Below are 24,485 nucleotides of genomic sequence, written 5' to 3'. Positions count from 1 at the left end.
GCGCTAGGGTAGGGTTCATAAGGTTCGAAAACTTGAAGATTGCAGCTTTTGATTTGTAGTATCTTTTCGCCGCTAAAACAGATAAATTGGTTTCTACCGGTTGTGATTAGATTCGTGCATAGTTATCAACATATTTAGGAAGCTCTCCTAAGTTTTGAAATTTTGATATTTTTGAAAACTTCTTCATATTGAGCAGTTTGGTGAGAATTAGCATTAAAACAGTATAAAAATACTGAAAATGGAAGATGTAATTCAGTTGTTTTCTGATTTTTAGTTCATGGAACTTATAAAACATTTATTCGCGGCTCGTGTAGTTCGCCAAGCGAAATGCAGACAATCTGTTGAATTTACAAGCTAGTGGTGGCAACATTTCCTGATACTATCGTGCATACAATTTTTAATTTGGACCTCAATTAACATTTTTCATTGCCAAATTGGAGATGATAATTTTGAGTTTCAATATCTTATCAATGAGTTACATTGAAATTTGCATACTCTTCCTATGAATGGATTGAAAATTGATAATCGATGAAGATGTAAACCTTTTCTTCGGACTATACCCCTAAAAGCATCTGAATCAATGAAATATCTTCTTTGGGTGAAAGTTAAATCTACCTTAACTTTCAAGGAATTCTGATTGCCGTTTGGCCCTAGTAATGATTGAAGCTTACTAGACGGACAATCGCTAAATGTAAACTACGACAATTCTTAATCTTGTATCTATGTATAATGTGAACGGAAACCAAAGAAGAAATGAATTTAGGGGCCGTCAACTGCCAATTCGACAAGAGTGCTATCAAATTCACTAGTCAATATATAGATTTAAAGAAGCTAGTGACATCGAAAAACAATTTTTGACAGCGAAAATTGTTTTTCAGTGTGGTTTGGAGACAGAACGAGCAAGAGGAAAAAAGAACTGCTCTTCTTCTTCTTTTTCTTCAGCCTTTGTCCCGTTCACAAGCGGGGTCGGCTCGTCGTGATCGGCTTCGCCATTTGGCTCTATCAAATGCCTGATCTGGGTGCAATCTCGAGGCTTTCAAATCCCCATCCAGCGTATCAAGCCACCGTTGCTTAGGTCTGCCTTTTGGTCGTTTACCATCGACTTCGATGTTCAGACCAATCTTTGCAAGTGAATTCTCGTTTGCACGAATTGCGTGACCATACCATCGAAGACGCCTCTCTCGCAACTTTTCCACGATCGGTGCAACCCCATAACGATCGCGGATATCCTCATTTCGGATGTGATCTAAACGTGTGACGCCACTAGTCCAACGTAGCATCTTCGTCTCCATTACCGCAAGACGCCGTTCATTGTCTTTTATGGTCGGCCAACACTCAGAACCATAGAGAGCGACTGGACGGACAACATTGCGGTAAATTTTAGATTTGAGACGTTCGTTGATACGTCGATCACAAAGGACACCAGTTGTGGAACGCCACTTCATCCAGGTTGCGTTAATGCGTGAAGCAATTTCATAACGCAGCTCTCCATTGGCTGATAGCGTTGACCCGAGGTATTTAAATCGCTCAGATCTGGGCAGATCACTGCCGCTGACAGTGATTGTGCCTGTTTCATGGGGATCGGTCGTCAAAAATTCAGTTTTGTTTAAATTCAATCTGAGACCGTGTTGCATGAGGCGATCATTCCATTTTTGAACAAGTTGCTCGAGATCATTTTTGCTATCAGATGCTAGGAAAACATCATCTGCATAAAGCAGTGTGTAGGGCGCTGGACGTTGGATATCCCGTGTGACGGTGTCCATAACAAGGACAAAGAGGAGTGGTGAGAGGGCACTTCCTTGATGAACTCCAACAGAGACACGAAGCGGTTTTGATACACCCGCCATACTTCGAACTGCTCGAAACTAATTATTAATTAATTAATTTATTTATTAATAATAAAATACTTTATATATAATAATTTAAGTAATAAATTCCAATTATACCTACAAATTCGTCTCCCGAAATGGCCGATGGATTAGTAGTTCGTTGGGTGGATATGCATAACAGGTCCCTCATTGGCAACACAACTTTCCTGAGGTCGTCAAGAAAAATCTCATTCTGCTCACCCTGTGCACCCTTTCTACCGTTTCAAGACGTTGCCAATGTGAAGATGTTGCCAACGCACGTATTCGGGCACTTTTTCAAAAATATCGCAAGTCATTCAGAGTCTGTTAAGCATGATGTTCAGCACCACATCAACATTACTGGCTGCTCATTTTTCTCTAAGGTGCGTCCATTGCAACCGTAGAAGTTTGCAGTTGCGCAGAAAGAGTTCCAAGAACTTCGTAAGCAGTTGTTGGTCTTCGCCATTTCACACGGCCCCTAAACCCAATGGTGAATGGAGACCTTGTGGCGACCTCAGACATCTAAATGGTCAGACCATTCCAGACCGATACCCCATCGCACTGAACCATGATTTTGCGCACACTATCGCAAACTGCCGTGTTTTCTCTACCTTGGACTTAGTTAAAGCATACCATCAGGTCCCTATAGGTTCCAAAGACATTCCGAAAACGCCAATTCGGACATTTCGAGTTTACTAGGATGACTTTTGGACTGTGAAATGCGGCGTAAGCCTTTCACAAGATTCATACACTCTTCCCTGCGAAACCGCAACTTCTGTTTCATATATTTTGATAATGTTCTGGTCGCGGCTTCCTCTGAATCCGTGCATTTAGAGCACTTCGAGTGAATTTTTGAACTTCTCATTGAGGCTGGTCTGTGCTTAACGTTGAAAAGTGCAAATTTCAATAATCGCAGGTGATTCTCCCTCTACCTCATTACTCCTGAAGGCATTCACTCGGAATCAGTCAAAGTGCAATCGATTTCGAGCTTCCCAATTTCTAAAACTACTATGGATCTGAAAAGGTTCTTGGACATGTCAAACTTCTATCGCCGTTTTTTGCTCAAGGCTGCCCAAAATCAATCGATCCTTAATGCCTTCTTGTCTGGGACGAAAACTAATGACTCCCTTTTGATTGTGTTGTTCGCAGAGGCTGCCCAAATGTTTATGACCACTAAAAAACAGTTGGTGGATGCTACATTTCTGATATTCACTCAACAAGATGCATCCCTAGTCGTGTTCGTGGATGTCTCAGACATTGCCGCAGGTGCTGTTCTTTACCAAAAAGTGAATCAAATCTGACAGCCGATGAGCTTCTTTTCCCAACTGCTTAATCCCGCTTAAAGGAACTGCAAAACCTTACATTCGTAAGTCGCTCGCCACCTATTTCGCAATTAAATACTTCCGGCATTTCCTTCAAGGCAAGCCGTTCACATTGCTCACGGACTATACGCCACTCACTTTTGCTTTGAAAGAAAAGCTTCACAAAGCCAACTTCGGCACTTGAGTTTTATCAGCCAGTTCACTTCCGGCATTCAACACTTGTCTGGAAAAGATAACGTCGTTGCTGAAGCTTTGTCACATGTTGCAGAAGTCAAAGTCCCCGCCTCCGTCAATTTTCGATAGACGGAAGACGCTGTTCTTCAGGGCTGCAGGACTAACTCGAAATTCACTTTTAGGGAGTTGCCTATCTTCAGCTCAACAGCAAATGTATACTGCGAGACCTCACACAAAGGACGAGACCCTATATTTCGGTTGATATTCGAAAGGAGGTATTTCACGCCGTTCACGATCTGGTGTACCCAGGCATTCGAACAAAGATTCGGTTAGTCACCACGAAGCATTTCTGGCCGACTATGAACAAGGACATTAAATCTTGGGCGAGACAGTGCGTCATATGTCAGAACTACAAAACTACAAGGCATATGAGGAAAGAGGTAGGTGTGTTTTCTCGTCCCACTAAGCATTTCCAAACAGTCCACTTCGATGACTTCACAATCATCGGTGGGTTTACGCGGTGGTCTGAGGCGATACCAATGAAAGACATTACTCCAAAATCTTGTAAAGAGGCCCTCTGTCGAGAATTAATTCTACGCGTTAGTATGCCGGCCATTATAATCTCCGGCTAGGAATACGGTTTAAGCCCTCTTTTTTCTTAGAATTGGACAAACAACTCGGCTTTAAACGCCACCGGACAATCGCGTACCACCCGCAGTCGAAGGACGCTGAAGGCCGATATAATGATCCAGGACGACCCTTCCTGGTTGCACTTGTCACTCGTTCCACTTGGCCACCGAACAACCAATCGAGAAGAATTTGCTGCAAGTTCCGCAGAGCTGGTATATGGGGCAAACCTGAGACTGTGACCCTAGTCACCCTATTCTCGACATTAGATCGAGACTCAACGATACCGGTCTGTAGAGTTAGCTTAAGGAGGCAATACCAGAGCTGAAGCCGCAACCACCTGTCAACCATGTGAAAATCGTGGCTAAAGTGCCCAGCAATCTCGGATCCTGTACGCACGTCTTAATTAGGACGAATCTATGGCAGCCATCTTATTAGGCCCCTTTAATGTCCTCGAGAGAGGCCGGCACCATTATAGCGGGTCCCCTTGGCTCGACTAAAGCTCTTCCTCCAGAAGGAAAACGTAACCAGGGCGATAGGCGTACGACGCGTCTATTTTGACTTGCGACTGCCGAGTTGAGGAGTCGTCCGTTTGGTTCCTCGCTCAAACCCTCGTTTGGTTTCAGCTGGGAGTGAAGTGCTGTGGGGGAACGAGCACCTTGCGTGTCGGACATACGCAGGTGGCAATCGTGGCGGTCATGATATCGAAAAACAATATTGCGCGGCGAAAATTGTTGAATGGAAATACCAAACTAAGTTTAGACCGGAAAAAGCCATTTGAAGGAATGACTGATGTCACTGAATCATAACAAAGATTTCACAACACATTTCTGTATAAAATTTACCAGTTGCTTTCGCCTTTCGTCGGTGCAAAAACTCTTCGTAGAACGTCACGCTTGATAACGAAGTTAGACTCATTCCACGTTTACTTCAAAGTTCACGCTTTGTAGCCATTTAGTAACACAGGTGTCATTCAAGTTTCCCATATTCGGAGCTTACTTTTGCGGTGGACCTTTTTCATCATCACCAACGGCGCAATTACCGTTATCTGGTTTAGGCCAGCATTAGTAGGAAACTTCGGACATCCCAGTTTTGCAATTAGATCCTGGAACTGGATTTGATCCTTTATCAGAGGGTCGTGATATCGCTATTATATTTCGTCAGGCATTAGGCAATGGTCATTATCTGGTAGGAGACAACAAATTTTTCGATGGGTTTTTCATTCGAACGCGGCTAGAGTTTTGCAATTTTTCTTACCAAGAATCTAAGTTTCCGGGGAATAAATGAGGCCTGGCAAGATCATTGCCATGTCCAGTAAGTGCTTTGACTCAGTGGTGAGACGTTGTACCATTTTTGTGGTCGTTGTCGCTGTTATCGGTTGTGATTTTCGATCTAACATAAGAGAAGTTATTAATAATAATAATAATAATCGTTGGCGCAACAATCCATGTTGGATCAGGGCCTTGAAGTGTGTTAGAGCACTTCATTCAAGACCGTAATGGTACACTAGGAGGCAATGTGGTCAGCATTGCGCTCGCCCGAGATTATTACCCTGATTTGACTCAGGTACTCATTCACAGCTGAGTCGACTGGTGTCCGACGTCAAATCACGATACAAATCCCACTGCCACCAGCGAGATTTGAACCCCGACCTTCCGTACGACAGCCTTGCGCTCTAACCACTCTGCTATCCGGACAAGTTATTAGTGATCTCAAAGTTGCTGTCACCTATCTTTATTGTTTTCATTTGACAATGCTGCTGCTGTTGCTTATGTACTTTGTCTTACATTCATTATTGCGAAACTCAAGAACTCGCGCCGCGATGACGATACATTTTATACCTAAGGTCGTTCTTTCCATAATGTCGACATCATCAGCATAGGGTAGTGGTTGGATGGATTTGAAGAGAATGGAGTTTTCCGCCCCCCAAAATGTAGGGATTGCAAAGGGGATATTTAAATAAAGAAAACTTCCTTGGAAACTTTCAGTCACGTTGCTCCCAGAGCAGAGGTGAGGTAGCGTCTGATGAGTTGCCTCTGCCTTGGACGAAACCATGAGTCAACTTTTTTGGAAAATTTGAGTATTTAACCCGAAAGTCCTTCGAGCGCAAGAGAGGAAGTAAGTTGCTTCCCAAGTGTTCCGGTCCGTCGTCAAGTGGGTGTGGACTGGAATGTCAAAATTATTTTGAATTTTTCCTGGTCTGCGTGCCCCAAACAAATATCAATAGACTCGGCGCCTCAGGAAATAATTATGTGTTTTTAGACGCCCAGAAAGTAGTCTCATTTGCCGAATTATCACATCCGTTAATTATTAATTAGACTGGTTTAGTCTCGCAAGATAGAAAAGAAAACGCGGTGATTGGTTGACGCTTCATGTGACGTCACGGAGCGAGCAATTTAAATCTAATCTACGTAAAAGCACACGGTTAGTGTTTGCCATCTTTTACTTTTAAAGAAGGCAATCGGTTTTCTTCAGAAAAGTGGGTAGTTGTTGCGTGAAAGGACAATCCTTTAATTTACTTTACCATTACGGTAGTAACGGTAACAAGCTATATAACAAATTCTGGCACCTTCACCTAAGCGGCAATAAAAATTACGTATCTGAAAGATTCACAGGCGGAAAAGAAATGAATTTGCAATGGGCGGAATTAGAACCATTGTGCCGTTTAAATATTCTGCGGTATCTCTTCCCTTGTGACTTGATTTGAATTTGAAAAATAGTGACACAAAATTCTAACGCAGTTATATATTATCAATTAAAATTGGAGTTAAAGTTTAAAAATGTTAACTCACATTGAAATGATCTCCAAAATTTAAACTTGACCCCAAAAAAACTAGTTTCCATCCCTCCATCCCTTTCGTAATATTTAAAAAAGCTTTCACAAAGCAAGGCACCAAACAATATTTCACCGTCCTTCTTGATAATTCACGTGCGAAAATAATTTTACCGCTTTGATATTTTGATAAGCAACTGCCAGTTTCCGGTTTAGTGAAGTTTCTTGACGCGATTTATGAAGTCGCACATAATGGCGCGGACTTCACAATGCATTTGAATTTGGTTGAAATTTAAAATACTAATAATTTAAAAAATACAATTGCTTTTCAAAATCAGCCTTTGAGAGTTTTGTTAGATTGCATTATAGAAATGATTTCCGGCGTTTGAGGAAATAAGGCGGGGAGTTTATTGTTTGTATCTCCCTTTATTCAGCTCTATTTTTTGTATTTCCCTCTATTCAGTGAGCCTATTTGCAAGCAAAATAATTATTTAAACGAAAATTTAAAATTATACAAATTAAAATTAAATTTGATCATGTTGTCATTGGCGATATTATACCTTCAAGTAAATCAACTGTAATTACCATCCCGGTGCTGCTCAATTTGTTGAGTTCTTCTTGAAGCTGTCGGTGACTGGTTTCCTTTGGCGATGGGATACGTCTAACTTAGAGTTTTCAATAATTCGGCGGTTCTCTTTTTATCGTTGCTGATAATGACTGTCGTAAGAATCAATATGGTTCTTTAACATCTTCACTGTTTTTATCGAATAATCCTATATACAATGAAAATTAAATTACCTATATCGGAAGGTCGATAATCCTGGCTTTTATGACGTTATCTAGTACGTGCTGATTTCTCTCATTCGCCATTATCGGGTTTCTCTTTGACTCTTCTGATACGACCTGCAGCACTACATTTCCGAAAATCAATCAATATCTATTATGTTTGTTGCTTACACAAGAATATATTATTTGGTTTCTAGACATAATGACATACTGTGGTTTGTGTGTTGTTTGTTTTGTAATGTATACCACTTATGAGCGACTCGGAAGAGGAGCTTGCTAAAATTTTCGTCGTTCAGCATGGAAACCCATCTAGCTACTCTCTTTCGGCTTCTGCTAGGTGGTTTTCATGAATATAGCCTTCAGCAGAGTGACTTATTCTAAACTCTACATAGGTCGCTTCTTTAGAAAGTAAATAAAATGTTTGTTAGTGATACGTATGTCTGTCGGTATGTCTGCTGTGCAAGTCTACAACAGAGGAGACAACTTTTGCACCATGAATTTCGACTGAATGCTCCAGTTCTGCTTATATTGCTGAAAGTGTGATTATCAAGAAGGTAGGTAAAAAAATATTTTAGATTGCAACTTATCCTTTTTTGAGAGTATAATTCACACCATAAAATTTTTCAGGTTCGCGTTCAAAAATAATTTACGTTATGAAACTATAGTGAAGTGTTTTTTGAAGCTTTCGAATGCGGACCATTCAGTTTTGGAGATAAATGTAGTATTTTTTAATATCACTTTATGCATAGAAAGGTGAATTTGGACTACTATATTTCTTAAAGTTTAAAAATTAACAATTCTTTTCATCTTTTAGGTTGAAATAAGAATTATTATACAAGGAGTGAACATTTCAACCTAAAATATTTTCGACTTAGGTTGACTTTTGCTGGCTGAAAACACCGAGAATAATTCCGTAAGTGACTTTCTAAAAGATTTTTTATAAATGTTCTCTGTTTTTGTAGGTATAATTTCAAGATTAAATTGAGATCGGAACTGGATATACCATATCACGTTGTAATCAAATATAAACACACAAATTTTTCGTATCCATCATGTGAACCTCGCAGGACAACGAACTTTAAGCATCATGATTATTGTTATGTAGAGTATAAGAATTTCATTAGTTTTTTTTTTCGATTTATTATAAATGTGCGGAAGTATGTATTAGTCATGGGAGAATCTCTTGACTCTGACGAATTTCAAGTTCAAGTTTTATTATTATCAACCGTTAGATCACTATAAGTGCAAACCTAGAGTCCTTATCCAATTTTTCCGAGCAAAGATCCGCGACATCCCTAATAGGCCCCCCCATTGTTTCCGGTTGATGAGTCCACTACTTTCGCGTATCTACTCTATAGTATGTACCAGCAAGAAGCTCTAAAGATAGAAATTCACCAGAAAATGCAATGACTTGATAGATTGCCGAATGATCAAATAATCATACGAATTGTACGCAGCTAATTAAGGGCTCGACTGGAGTATCCCGTCGATACGCGCTTGCTCCAATAAATTTTTAGGAGTGTGGTCTATGGTTCCCCCTTTGGTTTCCCATTTTAGAGTATAATAAGGAGGACGCCTCCTATTTTTCTGGACGAATTCTCAGGGAAGGAAAGGGAAGGGATCTCCAATTCATATAATAATAAAATTAATATCATGAGAAAAAAAGAAACAAAATAGATTCAAAAAATAATTATAAGATAAAATAAGGGAATCACAAATTCAATAAAAATAAGTTGAAAACCGAAAGTTCAGGTGTGAAGGGTTTTGTGGATCTTTTATTCAGGAATATTTACGTGCTCGATGGTTTCATTTGTACAGAATAATAAATTTGTTAAAGTTAATTTACGTAAAACAGAACAATCTAAAAATTTTTTCAGTCTCCCACTTTACAAACCGATATAAAAACTGAATTGCTAGTTCGTTTGGTAAATGGCTATATTAGGTAATAAAAAATACTGCACCACACGTTTGATAATCTTCTTTACTACTTCGCACTGACAGCGATGATGACCATGGCCGGGATTTTTTTTGGGTAATAGGAATGTTTTTTATCAAACTCTACTAGGATTTCTGTGACATTTCTGGTTAGAAATAATAAAATTGCCATTCCAGCGGTCTTCGTTTTGCTTTTAAAAGGTTTCGGTTGTCGTTCTGCTTAAATAGTCCAATTCGGCTGTGTGAATCTCTCCGATCTTCGTCATCACCAACGGCGCAACAACCGGTATCCGGTCTAGCCCTGCCTTAAAAAGCAAATCCAGACATCCCGGTTTTGCGCCGAGGTTCACCAATTCGACATCCCTAAAAGCTGTCTGGCGTCCTGACATACGCCATCGCTCCATCTTAGGTAGGGTCTGCCTCGTCTTCTTTTTCTATCATAGATATTGCCCTTATAGACTTTTCGGGTGGGATCAACCTCATCCATACGGATTAAGTGACCCTGCCTATTGAGCCGGATTTTATTCACAACCTGACGGCCATGGTATCGCTCATAGATTTCGTCGTTATGTAGGCTACGAAATCATTCATCCTCATGTAGGGGGCCAACAATTTTTCGGACGATTCTTCTTTCGAACGCGACCAAGAGTTCGCAATTTTTCTTGCTAAGAACCCAAGTCGCTGAGGAATACATGAGGACTGGCAAGATCATTATCTTGTACAGTAAGGGCTTTGACCCTATGGTGAGACGTTTCGAGCGGAACAGTTTTTGTAAGCTGAAAGAGGCTCTGTTGCCTGGCAAGAACCGTGCGCGGATTTCATCATCGTAGCTGTTATCGGTTGTAATTTTCGACCCTAGATAGGAGAAATTATCAACGGTCCCAAAGTTGAAGTCTCCTATCTTTATTCGTCCCTTTTGACCAGTGCGATTTTATGTTGTTGGTTGGTTGGTTTTCGGTGCTGACGTTGCCACCATATATTTTGTCTTGTCTTCATTGATGTACAGCCCAAGATCTCGCGCCAATCCCCGCCTGCTCGATCTGGATGAAGACAGTTTGTACGTTTCGGGACGTGCTTCCCATGATATCGATATTGTCAGCATAGGCCAGTAGTTGGGTGGACTTAAAGAGGATCATACCTCTTGCATTCACCTCAGCATCATGGATCTCTTTCTCGAGGGCCAGGTTAAAGAGGACGAGAGGACGCTTGATAGGGCATCCCCTTGTCGTAGACCGTTGTTGATGTTGAATTGTCTTGAGAGTGATCCTGCTGCTTTTATCTGGCCTCGCACATTGGCCAGGGTCAGCCTAATCAGTTTTATCAATTTCGTTGGGATACCGGATTTCATCGTCATAGCTATTATCGGTTGTGGTTTTTGACCCTAGATAGGAGAAACTTTCAACGGTCCCAAAGTTGTAATCTTCTATCTTCATTGTTTTCGGTTGACCAATGCGATTTGATGTTCTTCGTTCTTTTGGTTTTGGTTTTGGCGCTGACGTTGCCACCATATACTTCGTCTTGCTTTCATTAATGTGCAGCCCAAGATCTCGCGCCGCCAGGTCGATCTGCATGAAGGTAGTGTACAGTCTACCGGGTTATTCTTTCCATGATGTCGATATCGTCAGCGTAGATCAGTAGTTGGATGGATTTCAAGAGGATGGTGGCTCCCACATTAACATCGGCATCGCGAATTACTTTCTCCAGGATCAGGTTCAAGAGGACGCATGATAGGGCATCCCCTTGGCTTAGATCGTTGTTGATGTTGAATAGTGCCGAGAGTGATCCTGCTGCTTTTATCTGCTTCGCACATTGGTCAGGATCAACCTAGTCATTCTTACCAATTTCGTTGGGATACCGAATTCTTTCACGGCCATGTACAGTTTTACCCGGGCTATATTGTCATAGGCGGCTTTAAAGTCGATGAATAGATGGTGCAACTGATATCCATCTTCCAACAGTTTTTCCATCGCTGGCCGCACAGCGAAAATCTGATCTGTTGCTGATTTGCCTGGAGTGAAGCCTCTTTGATATGGGCCAATGATGTTCTGGGCGTATGGGGCTATCCGGCCTAGCAAGATAGCGGAGAATATCTTATAGATGGTACTCAGGAACGTGATATCTCCATAATTGCTGCACTGTATGATATCTCCCTTTTTATGTATGAGGCAGATAATTATATATATTATATTATATTTGGTGATGGTAGTATTTGTCCGTCGGCTTCAGTTGGCGGGACATCCAACTCGCCGATGTTCTGGTTGTTCAGCTGTTCATCAAAGTACTCAACCCATCGCTGCCATATGCCCATTCTATCGGAAATTAAATTTCCATCTTTGTTTCGGGAGGATGAGCATCGAGGTGTTTAAGGCTTCATCCTGCTGACTTGTTGGTACTTGCCCAATACTTGCGCGCCTGGTGCGGTTGCTCCCTGTACTTTTAGAGTGCACACCTGTAGTTTCTCCCACTGTTCCTTTCGGAGTAATAAGTCTCCGCGCGTGCCCACGTCCTTTGTGAATGCAGAATTACTCGGTATGCAGCATTCTTCCATTCCGTTGCTAGCTCACATTAATCGTCAAACCAGCCGTTCCGACTCTTTTTGCGAATGGGGCCAAGTATGCTTGTGGCCGTATTTAAGATAACGTTCTTCAGGTGATTGTGAAGATCAGTTGCTGATGTCATTTGTTTATGTTGTTTTTTGATGCTTCATCTCCATTATAAGTGTTGGGAGGGTGTGTTGTGGATGACTTCAGTGTTTACTCTCACGTGATTGTCAGAGGGGATTCTCGGTAGTGTTGTTATTCGAGTTCGGAGCAGCATACCAAAGAGATAGCGATCCGAGTCTATATTGGCCCCCCTTTATGTTCTGACATTCATCAAGGCTGAAAGGTGGCGGCGTTCGATCAGCACGTTGTTAATTTGGTTAAAAGTGGTCCCGTCTGGAGGGACCCATGTCTGTTTGTGGACCGCTTTATTTATTAATCCGCAGTCCACTATCATTTGTATTTTTGTGTAAGCTATGGGAACCAACGTATCGCCTGAACACGGGCTCCATCTGTACGTGTCTGTTAAAATCCCCAAATATGATTTTGATATCATATCTGGGATAGGCTTCGAGGGTTCGTTCTATTGCCTTGAAGAAGGTATCCTTCTCCGACTCTGCAGTCTCCTCTGTAGAGGCGTAAACGTTAATGAGGCTGATATTTCTAAACTTGCCTCGTAGGCGCAGAGTGCATGGCCTTTCACTTATGTTTTCAAAGCCGATAACAGCAGGTTTCATTTTTTTGGCTGACTAAGAAAGCTACTCCGAGCACATGGTTTATTAGATGGCCTCTATAATATATGGTGTAGCGACTCTTCTCCAGCAAACCGGTCCCTGTCCGACGCATTTCCTGTAACGCTGTTACATCAGCTCTAAATTGAGACTGGGTATCGGCTAGCTGGTTGGCAGCTCCATCTCTGTACAGGGAGCACACATTCCATCATTATTCCTTTTCGTTGCCGGGTTTGTCGTTGTAAAATCCATCCAGTCCGAGGTTCGTCTTGTGGCTTCGTAACATTGTTTTTTCCATGTAACCAGGTTTTTTCCGTGTTGTCAGCCCTACCCAACTCCCAACTTGGATGACCAGTTGGTATAATTTGTCTCGTTTTTAGGCGCGGGAAACTCGCCTTCATCCTTCTCCGTCTGCAGTTTTTTGTGAAGAAAGAGCTCCCAAGGGTCACCACGTGGAGGTGGAGATATGATTTGATAGTAGAGCTGGTGGTGTTGGTTCCATTGTGGGTACCAATCCACGTTTCACCCTGGGACCTATACTACCTTTAGACCACACTGCAAAGTTTAGCCTGTCCTAAAGCAGGAAGGTTTGCAGAAGTGTTTTGGGTATTCTGACAGGCCGTAATTTACAAGCTGGTCATATCTTCAGAATAGGAATTCTCCAAGATGATGTTTTTATTTTGTAATTAGGAAGCGGCATCCACGGAACATTTTCTATGTGAGTGCCCCGTCTATGGACGCATCAGACTTTTAGTGCTGATGTGCTACAACTGCAGTGGGTAACATCACATTCACTAACGGAAATCGTGCGATTCAGAAACAAATTCGATATTACAATGGACCGCTAGGGTTTGAGTGCTCAGAGGCTTTGCTTCTCCCCACCTCAAACACACACTATTCATCCGCGAAAAATTGCTGCTACTGTTTAAACGAGCGGTTGGCTTGTCTCTTTGGTGGAATTATGATGGTGTTTTATACCTTGCGCTACTTCGGTTGGTGATGTCTTCCTGATAAGATTTTTTTTATCAAAATATCTTTCGGATAGAAGGATTTTCGATAGTTAAGATATCTTGGGTGCTTTCTCCGCGACTTTAAAACAAAAAACAAAATGGTAATTGGTTTCAGTCGCCAGGCTGACCATGTGTCATCTTTGAACGAATTCCTATTCGGGTAGTTTGTGATAATGACCATTTCCGTCTTTTTCTCTCAAATACTGCCTAATCATTTCGTTAGGTAAACATCCTTTCATCTTCTGGAGAAAAAACCGTGATTTCTATTATACAGAAATTTTCCACAAGGGTAGACCCAAGACTGATATTCTTCCTGGATCCATTTGCCGTTCCATACCAAGAGAAAATTCCTGACAGAATGGAAGACTTCCCCATCTACAATCCTAATTATTAAACTTGCACAGACTGCCTTTGCTTTTGACAATGAGTAAAAACTTGTGGTATTATAGATAAACTTTTTGTATACTTTTGTTTGAGGATCGAGGGAGTGCTGAGTTCGGGTTGATTTGATGATGGGCGGACCAATTGGAAAGCAATTTATTTCCACTTTCCCGTTTTGGGTTGAACGTTCTGGGGGTTTAACGGTGAATACATGCCGTGTAGGCATAATCCTCTTCCGACACGGATTGATTTTGTGACCACAATCAGAGCCCCGCCATGACTGGAGCAGTGGTACTGGTTTATACTCTACTAGTGGATGCAAAGCCTATCTAACACCTCTGCTGCAACTAAAGCACCCGGATTGTACAGCGCAACTCCACGCTTGATCTCCGAGGAGCTCTGCCCGCTATGCAGGCATAACCAAAACCACCATGAAACTCCCACTAGGGGGCCAACCGCAAATAACCGGGCCGAGAATACATCCCCCAGGAATTCTCCTGGAGAATATGCTCTCAGAGGGCCATCCCGGTTCCCATGGTACCAGATAACCTCCGGTGAGGCTTTGTGGCAAGAGCCACTTCAGATGTCCTTTGCAGACTCGGGTCTGATCGCCCTCCTCGAGTACGTGGGGACGGCACTCCCCAACGGGTTAAAATAATACTTCAAAAAGACGACTGACGGTCTCGCCTTGGAGAGAGGCAAATAATCTGATGCTGCCTGACATCTGCCCTGGCCACAAATAGCCAAAGGTTGAAATCGCACACATTAAAGTTTAACACAAAACCTTATTAAAATCGGTTTACTGGCTGTCTGTCTGTCCGTCTGGCTGTCTGTATGTATGCCCGTCACACGCGTTTTTCTCAGAGACGGTTATAGCGATTGGCACCAAATTAGGTAGAAAGATGGGAACTGTGAACGCTCACCCATATAGTGAGTTATACCCTTTTACGTTGAATTTAGGGGAATTTACATGCAAAAGGGGGTGTACACTTTTTTTTCATCAAATATAGTCATATGGGATATTAAATTGAAGGTCTCGGTTAGTACTTTTCGAAGCCGGTCTTAGTTTTGACATTTGTTGAAAAGGTGGGGAGTGCGGGGGGTTGAAAGTGATCATTTCTTTAACGAACCCATTCTCAGAAACTACCCAACCGAAAAATCTGAAAAAAATCAGGGGGCTGCCACTATTTGGTGCCTAGGCTCCGAAATACCCGCCATACCGATACCTGTTCAAATAAAGTTAATAATAGTACGTTACTATAACTTTTAGTAACTAGCAAGAAAATCCCCCCCTAGAATCAATTTTGCTGCAATGTAGGCTACAGCATAGAGCATAATCCTGCTAAATTTGGTAAAAATCGCACTATTACTAACAAATTTATACAGGATGAAAACTGTCGCTCCTCTGCAAATTCAAGACTATGAATGTTAATATCACTTGAAAGTGGATATTTTCACATAATATATGCATATTTTACGTGCTACATTCTAATGGGACAAATGCACACTCAGATCTATTTATAAAAGGAATACACAAAACCTTTCTTACTGAAGCGTCTAGCTTCCGGTTTCCGGACTTGCTTTTTTTTTCTTGGGCAATGTATATAGTTTAGGAACTGTTTACCTGCTCTTGAATATATAACAATTCCGGAAACTGGAAACTGAACGCTTCAGGTACGAAAGGTTTTGTATATTTCTTAGTACGTAGCACGTAATATATGCATATTTTATGCGAGAGTATCCACTTTGGGATGACGTTGACATTCATAGCCTTAAATTTCCAAAGAAGTAGCCCCCTTAAAGAAACGCTCACTTTCAACCCCCCGCAGTCCCCACCTTTCTAACAAATGTCAAAACTAACACCGGCTTCGAAAAGTACCTTTAATTTGATACCCCACATGACTATATTCGGTGAAAAAAAAATTTACACCCCCCTTTTGCATGTATGGGGACCCCTCCTTAAATTCGACGTAGAAGGTTGTAACTTACTGCATGTGCGTGCGTTCGCAGTTTCCATCTTTCCACCAAATTTGGCGTTAACCGTTATAGCCATCTCCGAGAAAAATGCTTGTGACAGACAGCTGCTGGCTTGGCCGAACATGCAATTCACGGAAAGGGTAGTACCAGCAAATATTGCGTGGTAGTAACCCTGGATGTGGAAAATGCATTCAATTCGGCTAATTGGAATCTAATACGGAAACCTTTAGCGAAGGTTGGTATTCGCGCCTATCTCGCTGCTATCGTCGATAGTTATTTAACTGAAAGGAGGCTCTGGTATGACACCGATGTCGGACCCCAGGAGTACGTTGTTTCCGCGGGTGTCCCGCAGGGCTCCGTATTGGGTCCACTACTGTGGAAGATCATGTACAACGATGTACTTAACCTTCCCCTTCCGGAGGAAGCTACTGTGGTGGGTTATGTTGACGACATAGCACTGGTTGTTGTTGCAAAGCATTTCGAAGATGCTGGGTTATACTCAAGCGAGGCAATCAGTACCGTGAAATGCTGGTTAGAGAGCTCTGGCCTGACGCTTTAAATTTATACTTTAAAACAGAAGCGGTCTTCATCACAAAGCGCCGGAAGAGAAATTACGCTTGTGTTAGAATCGGGAATCATATCATCACTTCCAAGTCGACCATCAAATACTGGGGGGGTGGTGATAGACAGGAAGCTAAGCTATAAGCAATACCTGCAGTACGTTTGTGATAAATCATCCACTGCTAGTATGGCTCTGGCGAGGATGATGCCGAACGTGGGAGGGCCACGGCATATCTCTAGGTTGCTTATAGCCAGGGTGATGACCTCAATCATGCTCTATGCGACCCCAGTTTGGAGCGAGACGTTGCGGATATCAGTGAATACTAGCCAACTGAATGCAGTCTACAGGAGGACAGCTCTGACGGTATGCTCTGCCTTCAGGACTGTCTCAGATGATGCAGCGTTCGTCATCTCTGGAATGATGCCCATTGACATCTTGGCAGATGAGATGGCGAATATATACGATGCGAAGCAAATCTCTCCCTTATTGCAGAAGAAGAACGCTGAGAGGGAGAGATCCATAAATAGATGGCAAGAGCGGTGGGAACGCTTGGGAAAGGGTCGGTGGACTTACAGGCTCATTCCTGCCATCAAGGAGTGGTTGGAGAGACGACACGGTGAGATTAATTATAATCTCACCCAGTTTTTCACGGGACATGGAGGATATCTCCAATACCTTCACAGGTTTAATTGGAGACCTCACCTGACTATCCAAATTGTGATGGAGTCCCAGAGGACCCAGAGCATGTATTCTTCCACTGTCCGAGATTTGTGGAAGAAAGGAGGAATCTAGAGGAGACTCTTGGAGAGGTGCTGGTACCAGAGAATCTGGTGCCGAAAATGCTAGCACGTGAAGAGAATTGGGATGCGGTCAACTCCATGATCGCATCTATTCAAGATAAATTGCGAAAGGCAGAGGAAAGGTGAAAAGCGCGGTCACGTGTGCTGCGTATAGAAGAAATGGGATTAAGCTAGAGTGAGGTGACTCCGCCTGTGTTTACTGTGTTTACACAAAACCTTAAAAAGGATTAGAGAAATCGCCAAATAGTTTACACGGCGCCATTTGCTTGTCACAGTTTCATCAATGAAGGAGAAATTAGGCGATTATTTTTTGAGGATGTGCAGCGGTCCTGAAGTATTTTTTGTCCTTATGGCTTGTTCATTGTAACCCTCTTAAGTCATACCCCGCCTTTCTCACTGTGATAATATAAGTGGACAGGTTTCCGGCACATTTGTTCATCTTTCAATCATTGTTATTCCAGTAGTAACATTATCTATTCTAGTGCCATGAATAATGGACCAATAAAACTAACCAAAAATAACAAAATTTAAAGGGTCCATGATAGTAATCTATAATATGAATTGCTGAATATCACACAGCGTTGATGACTCCGGAGATCAAATCTAGTTTAATTCATAGTTTTATTTGGGTATCAAATAAACGTTAAATATGGCTACTGGAAATAGATCTTAATCAAATCAAAGTATTGCAATCCATTTACAAGGTTCCGCTATAAAAACGCTAAGTAATGGTACGACAAATTCATTCATGAATATTTTGGGTTGGGTTTATAATGTAAATCTTGAAGGGATTTCAATACACACATACGAAATCAAAATCCTTGATTTCCAATCAAATTGAAATCAAAACTTCATTTTTCATTTACATATCAATTAATCAAGAATTGCCCACTTGTATCCATAATTGGGTGGAAAAATAATTTGCTTAAAACAATTTGGAAATGTCTTCTGTTTTGTTTTTGTTGGTTATCTATGGATGATCCAATTAAGGGCTTCATTGGGAAATGTATTATAGATTAACTGAATCATCATTCACCAGCAACTCTATTTAAATATAAAAACTAAATTGGACTGAAAGATAGTTTAGAAAAAAATTAAAGTGGTTTAGTCTCAAGGTGGGTAATCTTCTGGTACATGTTTCGGTAGGGAATAACTTAGGGCTACCTCATTGGGGGAACCTTGGCTCTGAGTCGAATTGTGTAAAGTATACATTTGATTTTGGTTAAACCCTTTGCTTGCTTATTTGTATAAATATCGAAAATGTTTCTCGAAAATCATCAATCAGGATTCAATCATCCGACAGATAACTTCTAAAACCAAAATGGTACTTTGAAATTGTTTTCTTTAAATTTTCCAAATAATCATCGTTTCTCTTAAATTTGCAGAAATTCATAATTTTGACTCTCGCCCTCATCGGAGCTGCATCAGCTGGATTAGTTGCTCCACTGAGTGGATTGGGTTGGGGACATGCTGCTGGTTTGGGATGGGGACATAATCTTGGATACGCTGGAGGATTAGGATGGGGACATGCTCTTGCTGCTCCATCTCTTGCTGCTCACGCTATTGCCGCACCAGCTATTGCTGCTCCAGCTATTGCTGCCCATGCTATTGCCGCTCCAGCTATTGCCGCCCATACTATCGCCGCTCCAGCTATTGCTGCCCATGCCCTTGCTGCTCCAGCTATTGCTAGTCATGCTATTGCTGCTCCAGCTATTGCCGCTCACGCTCTTGCCGCTCCAGCTCTTGCTGCCCATGCCTATGCTGCTCCAGCCCTTGCTGCCCATGCCTATGCTGCTCCAGCTATTGCTAGCCATGCTATTGCTGCCCCAGCTATTGCTGCTCCAGCCCTTGGATATGGATGGGGAAGTCACGCTTATGCTGCTCCAGCTTGGGGATATGGTGGTCTCTGGAAGAAGAAGGCCGCTGCCCATTAATATGGCTGTCAAATGTTCGAATAAAAGATGATGACATAGATTGATTGAATTTGATTCCCTCATGCTTAATTTTATGCATTCAAAGCAATTTCTAATAAGCCGTTAATTACTTATTTGTCCCTGGTGTCTGCAACCATTCCCTCATAGTTCTAGATTTTTGACATTGCTTCTAAATATTTTTTCGTTTTCGATGATTAGACTATGCTGGCGGACTTTCTGCACGATGCAGCTTATCATCCGTTTATAGTTATCCTTATCCATGATATATTCTAGGATGATGAGTTCTCTGATATTGTAGATACTGAAGAAACAGTGTTTTCGTGAGTTTCAACCCTTGATATCCTTCGAAATCTGAATTACAATACCTTTATGGATACTGTTATGACTAAGATGAATTGTGATGGTCAAACGACTATCAGGAGTGGCTGAGGATAACCTAGAGCGAAGAGCTATCCCAAAAACCTAAAAAAACAAAAGAAGGTTGGCGAAATCGGCCGTAAAGGTTCGCAAGCAAGTACTTAAGCTCCGTCGTAGTGTTTCGTCGACACGTGTTTGTACGCCGCTGCGCTAGCGAGGCTCGGGAATTATGGGACAGTGTGGGGGGGGGGGGGGTTGGGTGGTGGTGTCCTTCGAATACTCCCGATGATCATTTGACCATCGCAATTCATCTTAGTAATAACAAATGGATGGGGATTTAAAAGCCTCAAGATTGCACCCAGATCAGGCATTCGGCGAAACCGATCACGACAAGCCGACCCCGCTTGTGAACGGGACAAAGGCTGAAGAAAAAGAAGAATAACAAATGGTTACCAACGTGAAGCCCAACATTTTCTAGGTTCAGGTCCCAATATCCTAAGTTCTGGTTACTTGAATCAGTGGAAGATAGGATATTTCGTCCCACAACTTCATTTTGTTGTGTCGGAAAAAGAAAAAAAGTTTTCCAACATTGCTCCCGGCTAGGCTCCACGTGCACTTGACTTCATCTTTCAAGTTTCGGGTTTCACGCCTTTTTCCCGAGAAACAAGTGTTCCTAAACTTCAATTTTCCTTCCCAGCTTGTATTGCAGAGTTTCCTGTCCTTTTCTCGGTAGTATACCAAAAGAGCTGGTCGTTTGTTGTGGTTGGCTTTGAGGCTTAGCGTTTCGTAAGTGGTCGCCTTCCTTCCGGATCTACGGGCCTTTGCAGCTATATGCTGAAAGGTATTGCCATCCGAGCTTCTGACAAGTATCCCATCTCTATGTCAAAACACTATCTATTCTTTGTCGGGATGAAGTGACGGGTGAGATGAACCTTTTATGGAATACGAATGTGGTTGGTTAAATACTGTCCCGTTCCGTCCTCAATGGTTCATTCTCACTTTGTTCTCTAATTTCAAACGAAGAAGATTGAATACTCGCGATCCCTTTTCCTTGATTTTTATTACTTTGCGATGTTGAGCAACTCTATTGGTGTTTCTTCATTGATAAGCACTGTAGGTGAAAACAATTTATGAGGTTGGGATGGCATTTTGGCCATCCATGAGTTTTGCGGAAGTTGCTTACAGAGTGGAAAATTTAAGGTGAGAGGGGTTCTGCTGCCCTGACGTAAGGGAGCTGATTGCTTGGGAATCAATTAGCGACTGTTGGCATCAAGGTTTTAAAATTTAAGATGTTGAGATTCAAGACCGTGACGTGATCGGAATTTTTTAGTGGTTGAAGTTCAAATAATTCCACGCGTGCGGTCGAGCCATACTTGCTTTTTATTTTTCATTTTTAGGTTTAGCTTGCGTGTGTTCGTTTCGTTGGGCTTACGCGAATCGAGTGAATGTTTGATATAATGACACGTGAGGTACCAAAGTGTTTGACGAACCCCCCCCCCCTCCACCATTTCCGAGCCTGGCTAGCACAGAGGTATGCAATTATGTGTCGAAGGAATACTTCGATAGAACTCCAAAATTTGTGGGCGGATCTTCACGGTCAATTTGCCAATTTTTTTTTTTTGGGTTTTTTGAATAGCTCTCTCCTTTTGGTCATCTGCGGCGACTGAGGATGGTCATTTGACGGCATTCATTTTAACTTTACTATGCCTAGTCTCCTGTGAAACATCCGCTCCCGGTGCAGTTAAATCGTTGAGCTCTCTTGCCGTCAATCAGGTTATTGTTCCTTCCTATGGGAATGGCTATAGGCGTAAAGTGTCAAATGTGTTTATAAAAGAACTACACAAAAGCTTTCATACCTAAAGCGTCCAGCTTACGGTTTCCCGACTTGTTCTGTTTTGTTTGTGTGTATATTTCTCACGTTTCTTTCCCTAGCTACTAAAAATTGTTTGACACCTTATTAAAACTTCCCACTGTAATGTTCAACAGGCCTAATCATTGTAGCTTGCCTCTCTGCTGTGGTAAATCCTCCTATTCTCTTTACTTTTTTCTCTTTCATGAATTCTTGCTCCGGATGTCTCAAGTGGTTAGAGCGCTGGGCTGTCATAGCGGAAGGTCGCGGTTCAAATCTCGCTGGGGGCAGAGGAATTTGTTATCGTGACTGGATGTCGGACACCAGTCGACTCAGCTGTGAATGAGTACCTGAGTCAAATCAGGGTAATAATCTCGGGCGAGCGCAATGCTGACCACATTGCCTCCCACAGTGTACTGTGGTGTACCGTTTCGGTCTTGAATGAAGTGCTCTAACACACTTCAAGGCCCTGATCCAATATGGATTGTTGCGCCAACGATTATTATTATTATTATGAATTCTTGCTCAGCTCTTTAGCTTAACTTCATCAGAAACCTCTTGATTCATAACCTTTTCTTCTATCAACCCCGTATGTCACCTCGTATTGGATGCGTAGTTTTACCGATCCATCTCGCCTCCTACATATGTATGATACAAGTCGAAGTTGAACTATCGTAAAGCTGATTATAATTTTGCTTTAGCGCAAATCGATTGGGATCGAAATTGGCTGGCATTTAAGTTTTGTTTACAACAGAGATTTGAAAGTGCGTTTCCGGGAATAAGCAGTAAGAAAGATTTTTCTGCCTTCTGATATTGCCCTTATTGACTTTCAAGGCTGAATCATCCTCATCCATACGAACTGGGTGACCTGGTTCCCGCAACCTGTTGAGACGGATTTTATGCACAATCAGATGGTCGTGGTGTCGCTCATAAATTTTATCGTTATAGAGGCTTCGGAATCGTCGATTCTCATATAGGCGGTCAAAAACTCTTCGGAGGATTCTTCTCTCGAACGTGGCCAAGAGTTCGCAATTTTTCTTACTAAGAATTCAGGTCTCCGAGGAATACATGAGGACTGACAAGATCACAGTAAGAACTTTGACCCTATGGTGGGACGTTTCGAGCCAAACAGTTATTGTAAGCTGAAATAGGCTCAATTGGCAAACAACAACCGTTCGCGGTTTTCATCGTCATAGCTGTTATCGGTTATGATTTTCTACCTTAGATAGGTGAAATTTTTAACCGTCCAACAGTTGTAGTCTCCTATCTTTATCGACATTGCCTCGTATAGAGTACTGTAATCCTGTAGTGTACCGTTACGTTCTGAAATGAAATGCTCTAACCCACTTGAAGGCCCTGATCCAAGTGAATTGTTGCGCCAACGATCATTAGTATTATTATGAGCTCCATTAAAATGTGCGGATGTACCAACCTCCTCTGTCAAAGAAGCCTTGACGATGATGATGCTACCTTTTACAGAACAAAAATGTAGATTACCATTACCAGTACAGTACCACTCGCTTGTTGTAAAGAGAATCGGGCAATGATGATTTACTAATTATGTCCATATTAAGCTGAAAATAACTACGCCGACTATTTAGCTATGTGGAGTAATAATCAATCCGACGATGCCTGGCCCAATCACGTTCGAACTTTTGTCACGAGCTATATGGCCCACCTACCTCTCTATCTAAAGCAGCAGGTTTACATCGATCGGAGTTCGCCCAAATATTGAAAAATAGTTGAACCTACGCTAGGAACTTGTGGTATATCTGTCTACTAACTGCAGATAAGATTTCAGAGCCGAAGACTGAAGTGGACTAAACCGCAATCATGAGCATGGGGCGCACCTATTAGAAACCGACCCCGACGTTGGGCTGATTCCTACCAGCAAGTAGTGGCAGGGAGACAACATGGGGAAACTATTTATAATTTTGCACAGAATCTAACGGCACATGGGGGATATCGCCAGTACCTGTACAGGTTCAAATTGGAAAATTGGTCCAATTATCCAAATTGTGAGGGAGTCTCCGAGAATCTAGAGTGAAAAGTGGAAGAGAATAAGGCAAGGTTACGAATGTCGCGCATAACAAAGGGTAAAAGGGTTGGGGAGAAGTAACTTCTTTATATATGGGACTTCAATATTTCACTCCAATGTCAATTATTCTCGTTAATTATGACGTCAGCATCTTATTTGCATGGTTTTGGATGCAGTAAATTCGCGCAAAATTTATAAGTTTGAGCTGTTATACCTTTGGCACCAATGGCTGACTTTCTATGAAACTATCCTGGTGGGGATCCCTGGATGAATTTAAAGGGAATTTTCCAGTCAATTTCTAAAAGTGGGTAATATACTACCAGTAAGTTTTTTGAGTAGACATCGGAATGGGATATATGGGTTGGTTAGTTTCTAAAAATGTGTCCTGTCTCACTTTAAGTGTGTACATTTTGACTCCTTACTCGCGCACTTTACAATTCACGTCAAAACTAGTATGAAATTCGGAAAAATTAAGACCTTTCATTGTTGTTTTACATCCTCCTTTACATGTATGGAGACTCCTCCTTTAAACTGCACTTAAATTTATATCATTCACTGTATGCGTGGGATTTATTAGTTCCCATTTATGCACCAAATTTCGTCTGGATCGGTTTGTAGTTTTGGAGTGTGTGACAGATAGACAAACAGACAGTGAATCGATTTTAATAAGGTTTTGCCTGACACAAAACCTGAAAAATATTAATTGCATGCTTCACATAACGGATTATTTGTTGGCTTTTGCGGGGGTATCAAAATTCGAGTATTTTTCAGTTGAATCTCTTTATATAGTTTGTATGGTGGTATAGACACTTTTTTTAGGCATAGTAGACACTTTGATGTGA

At 41.9% G+C, this 24,485-nt stretch overlaps 1 protein-coding gene and 1 long non-coding RNA gene across 2 annotated transcripts; both read left to right on the top strand.

Annotated features, from left to right (window-relative positions):
- Positions 1-48: 48 nt before the first annotated feature.
- On the top strand, positions 49-9,131 carry LOC119649497. Its single transcript, XR_005249141.1, has 4 exons — positions 49-200; positions 7,958-8,083; positions 8,157-8,282; positions 8,344-9,131. It is a non-coding gene; the product is annotated as an uncharacterized LOC119649497 (long non-coding RNA).
- Positions 9,132-18,671: 9,540 nt separating this feature from the next.
- Positions 18,672-19,439, top strand: LOC119649483 (cuticle protein 21.3-like). Its single transcript, XM_038051652.1, has 2 exons — positions 18,672-18,789; positions 18,851-19,439. Exons 1-2 carry the CDS (start codon positions 18,787-18,789, stop codon positions 19,397-19,399), a joined length of 552 nt encoding a protein of 183 aa, XP_037907580.1. The 5' UTR covers positions 18,672-18,786; the 3' UTR covers positions 19,400-19,439.
- Positions 19,440-24,485: the final 5,046 nt, after the last annotated feature.

This window comes from Hermetia illucens, chromosome 2 (assembly GCF_905115235.1).
Source record: "Hermetia illucens chromosome 2, iHerIll2.2.curated.20191125, whole genome shotgun sequence".
Classification (NCBI taxonomy): Eukaryota; Metazoa; Arthropoda; class Insecta; order Diptera; family Stratiomyidae; genus Hermetia; species Hermetia illucens.
The sequence above is the reverse complement of the archived record's forward strand: the minus strand, read 5'-3'. Positions and strand labels throughout refer to the sequence as shown.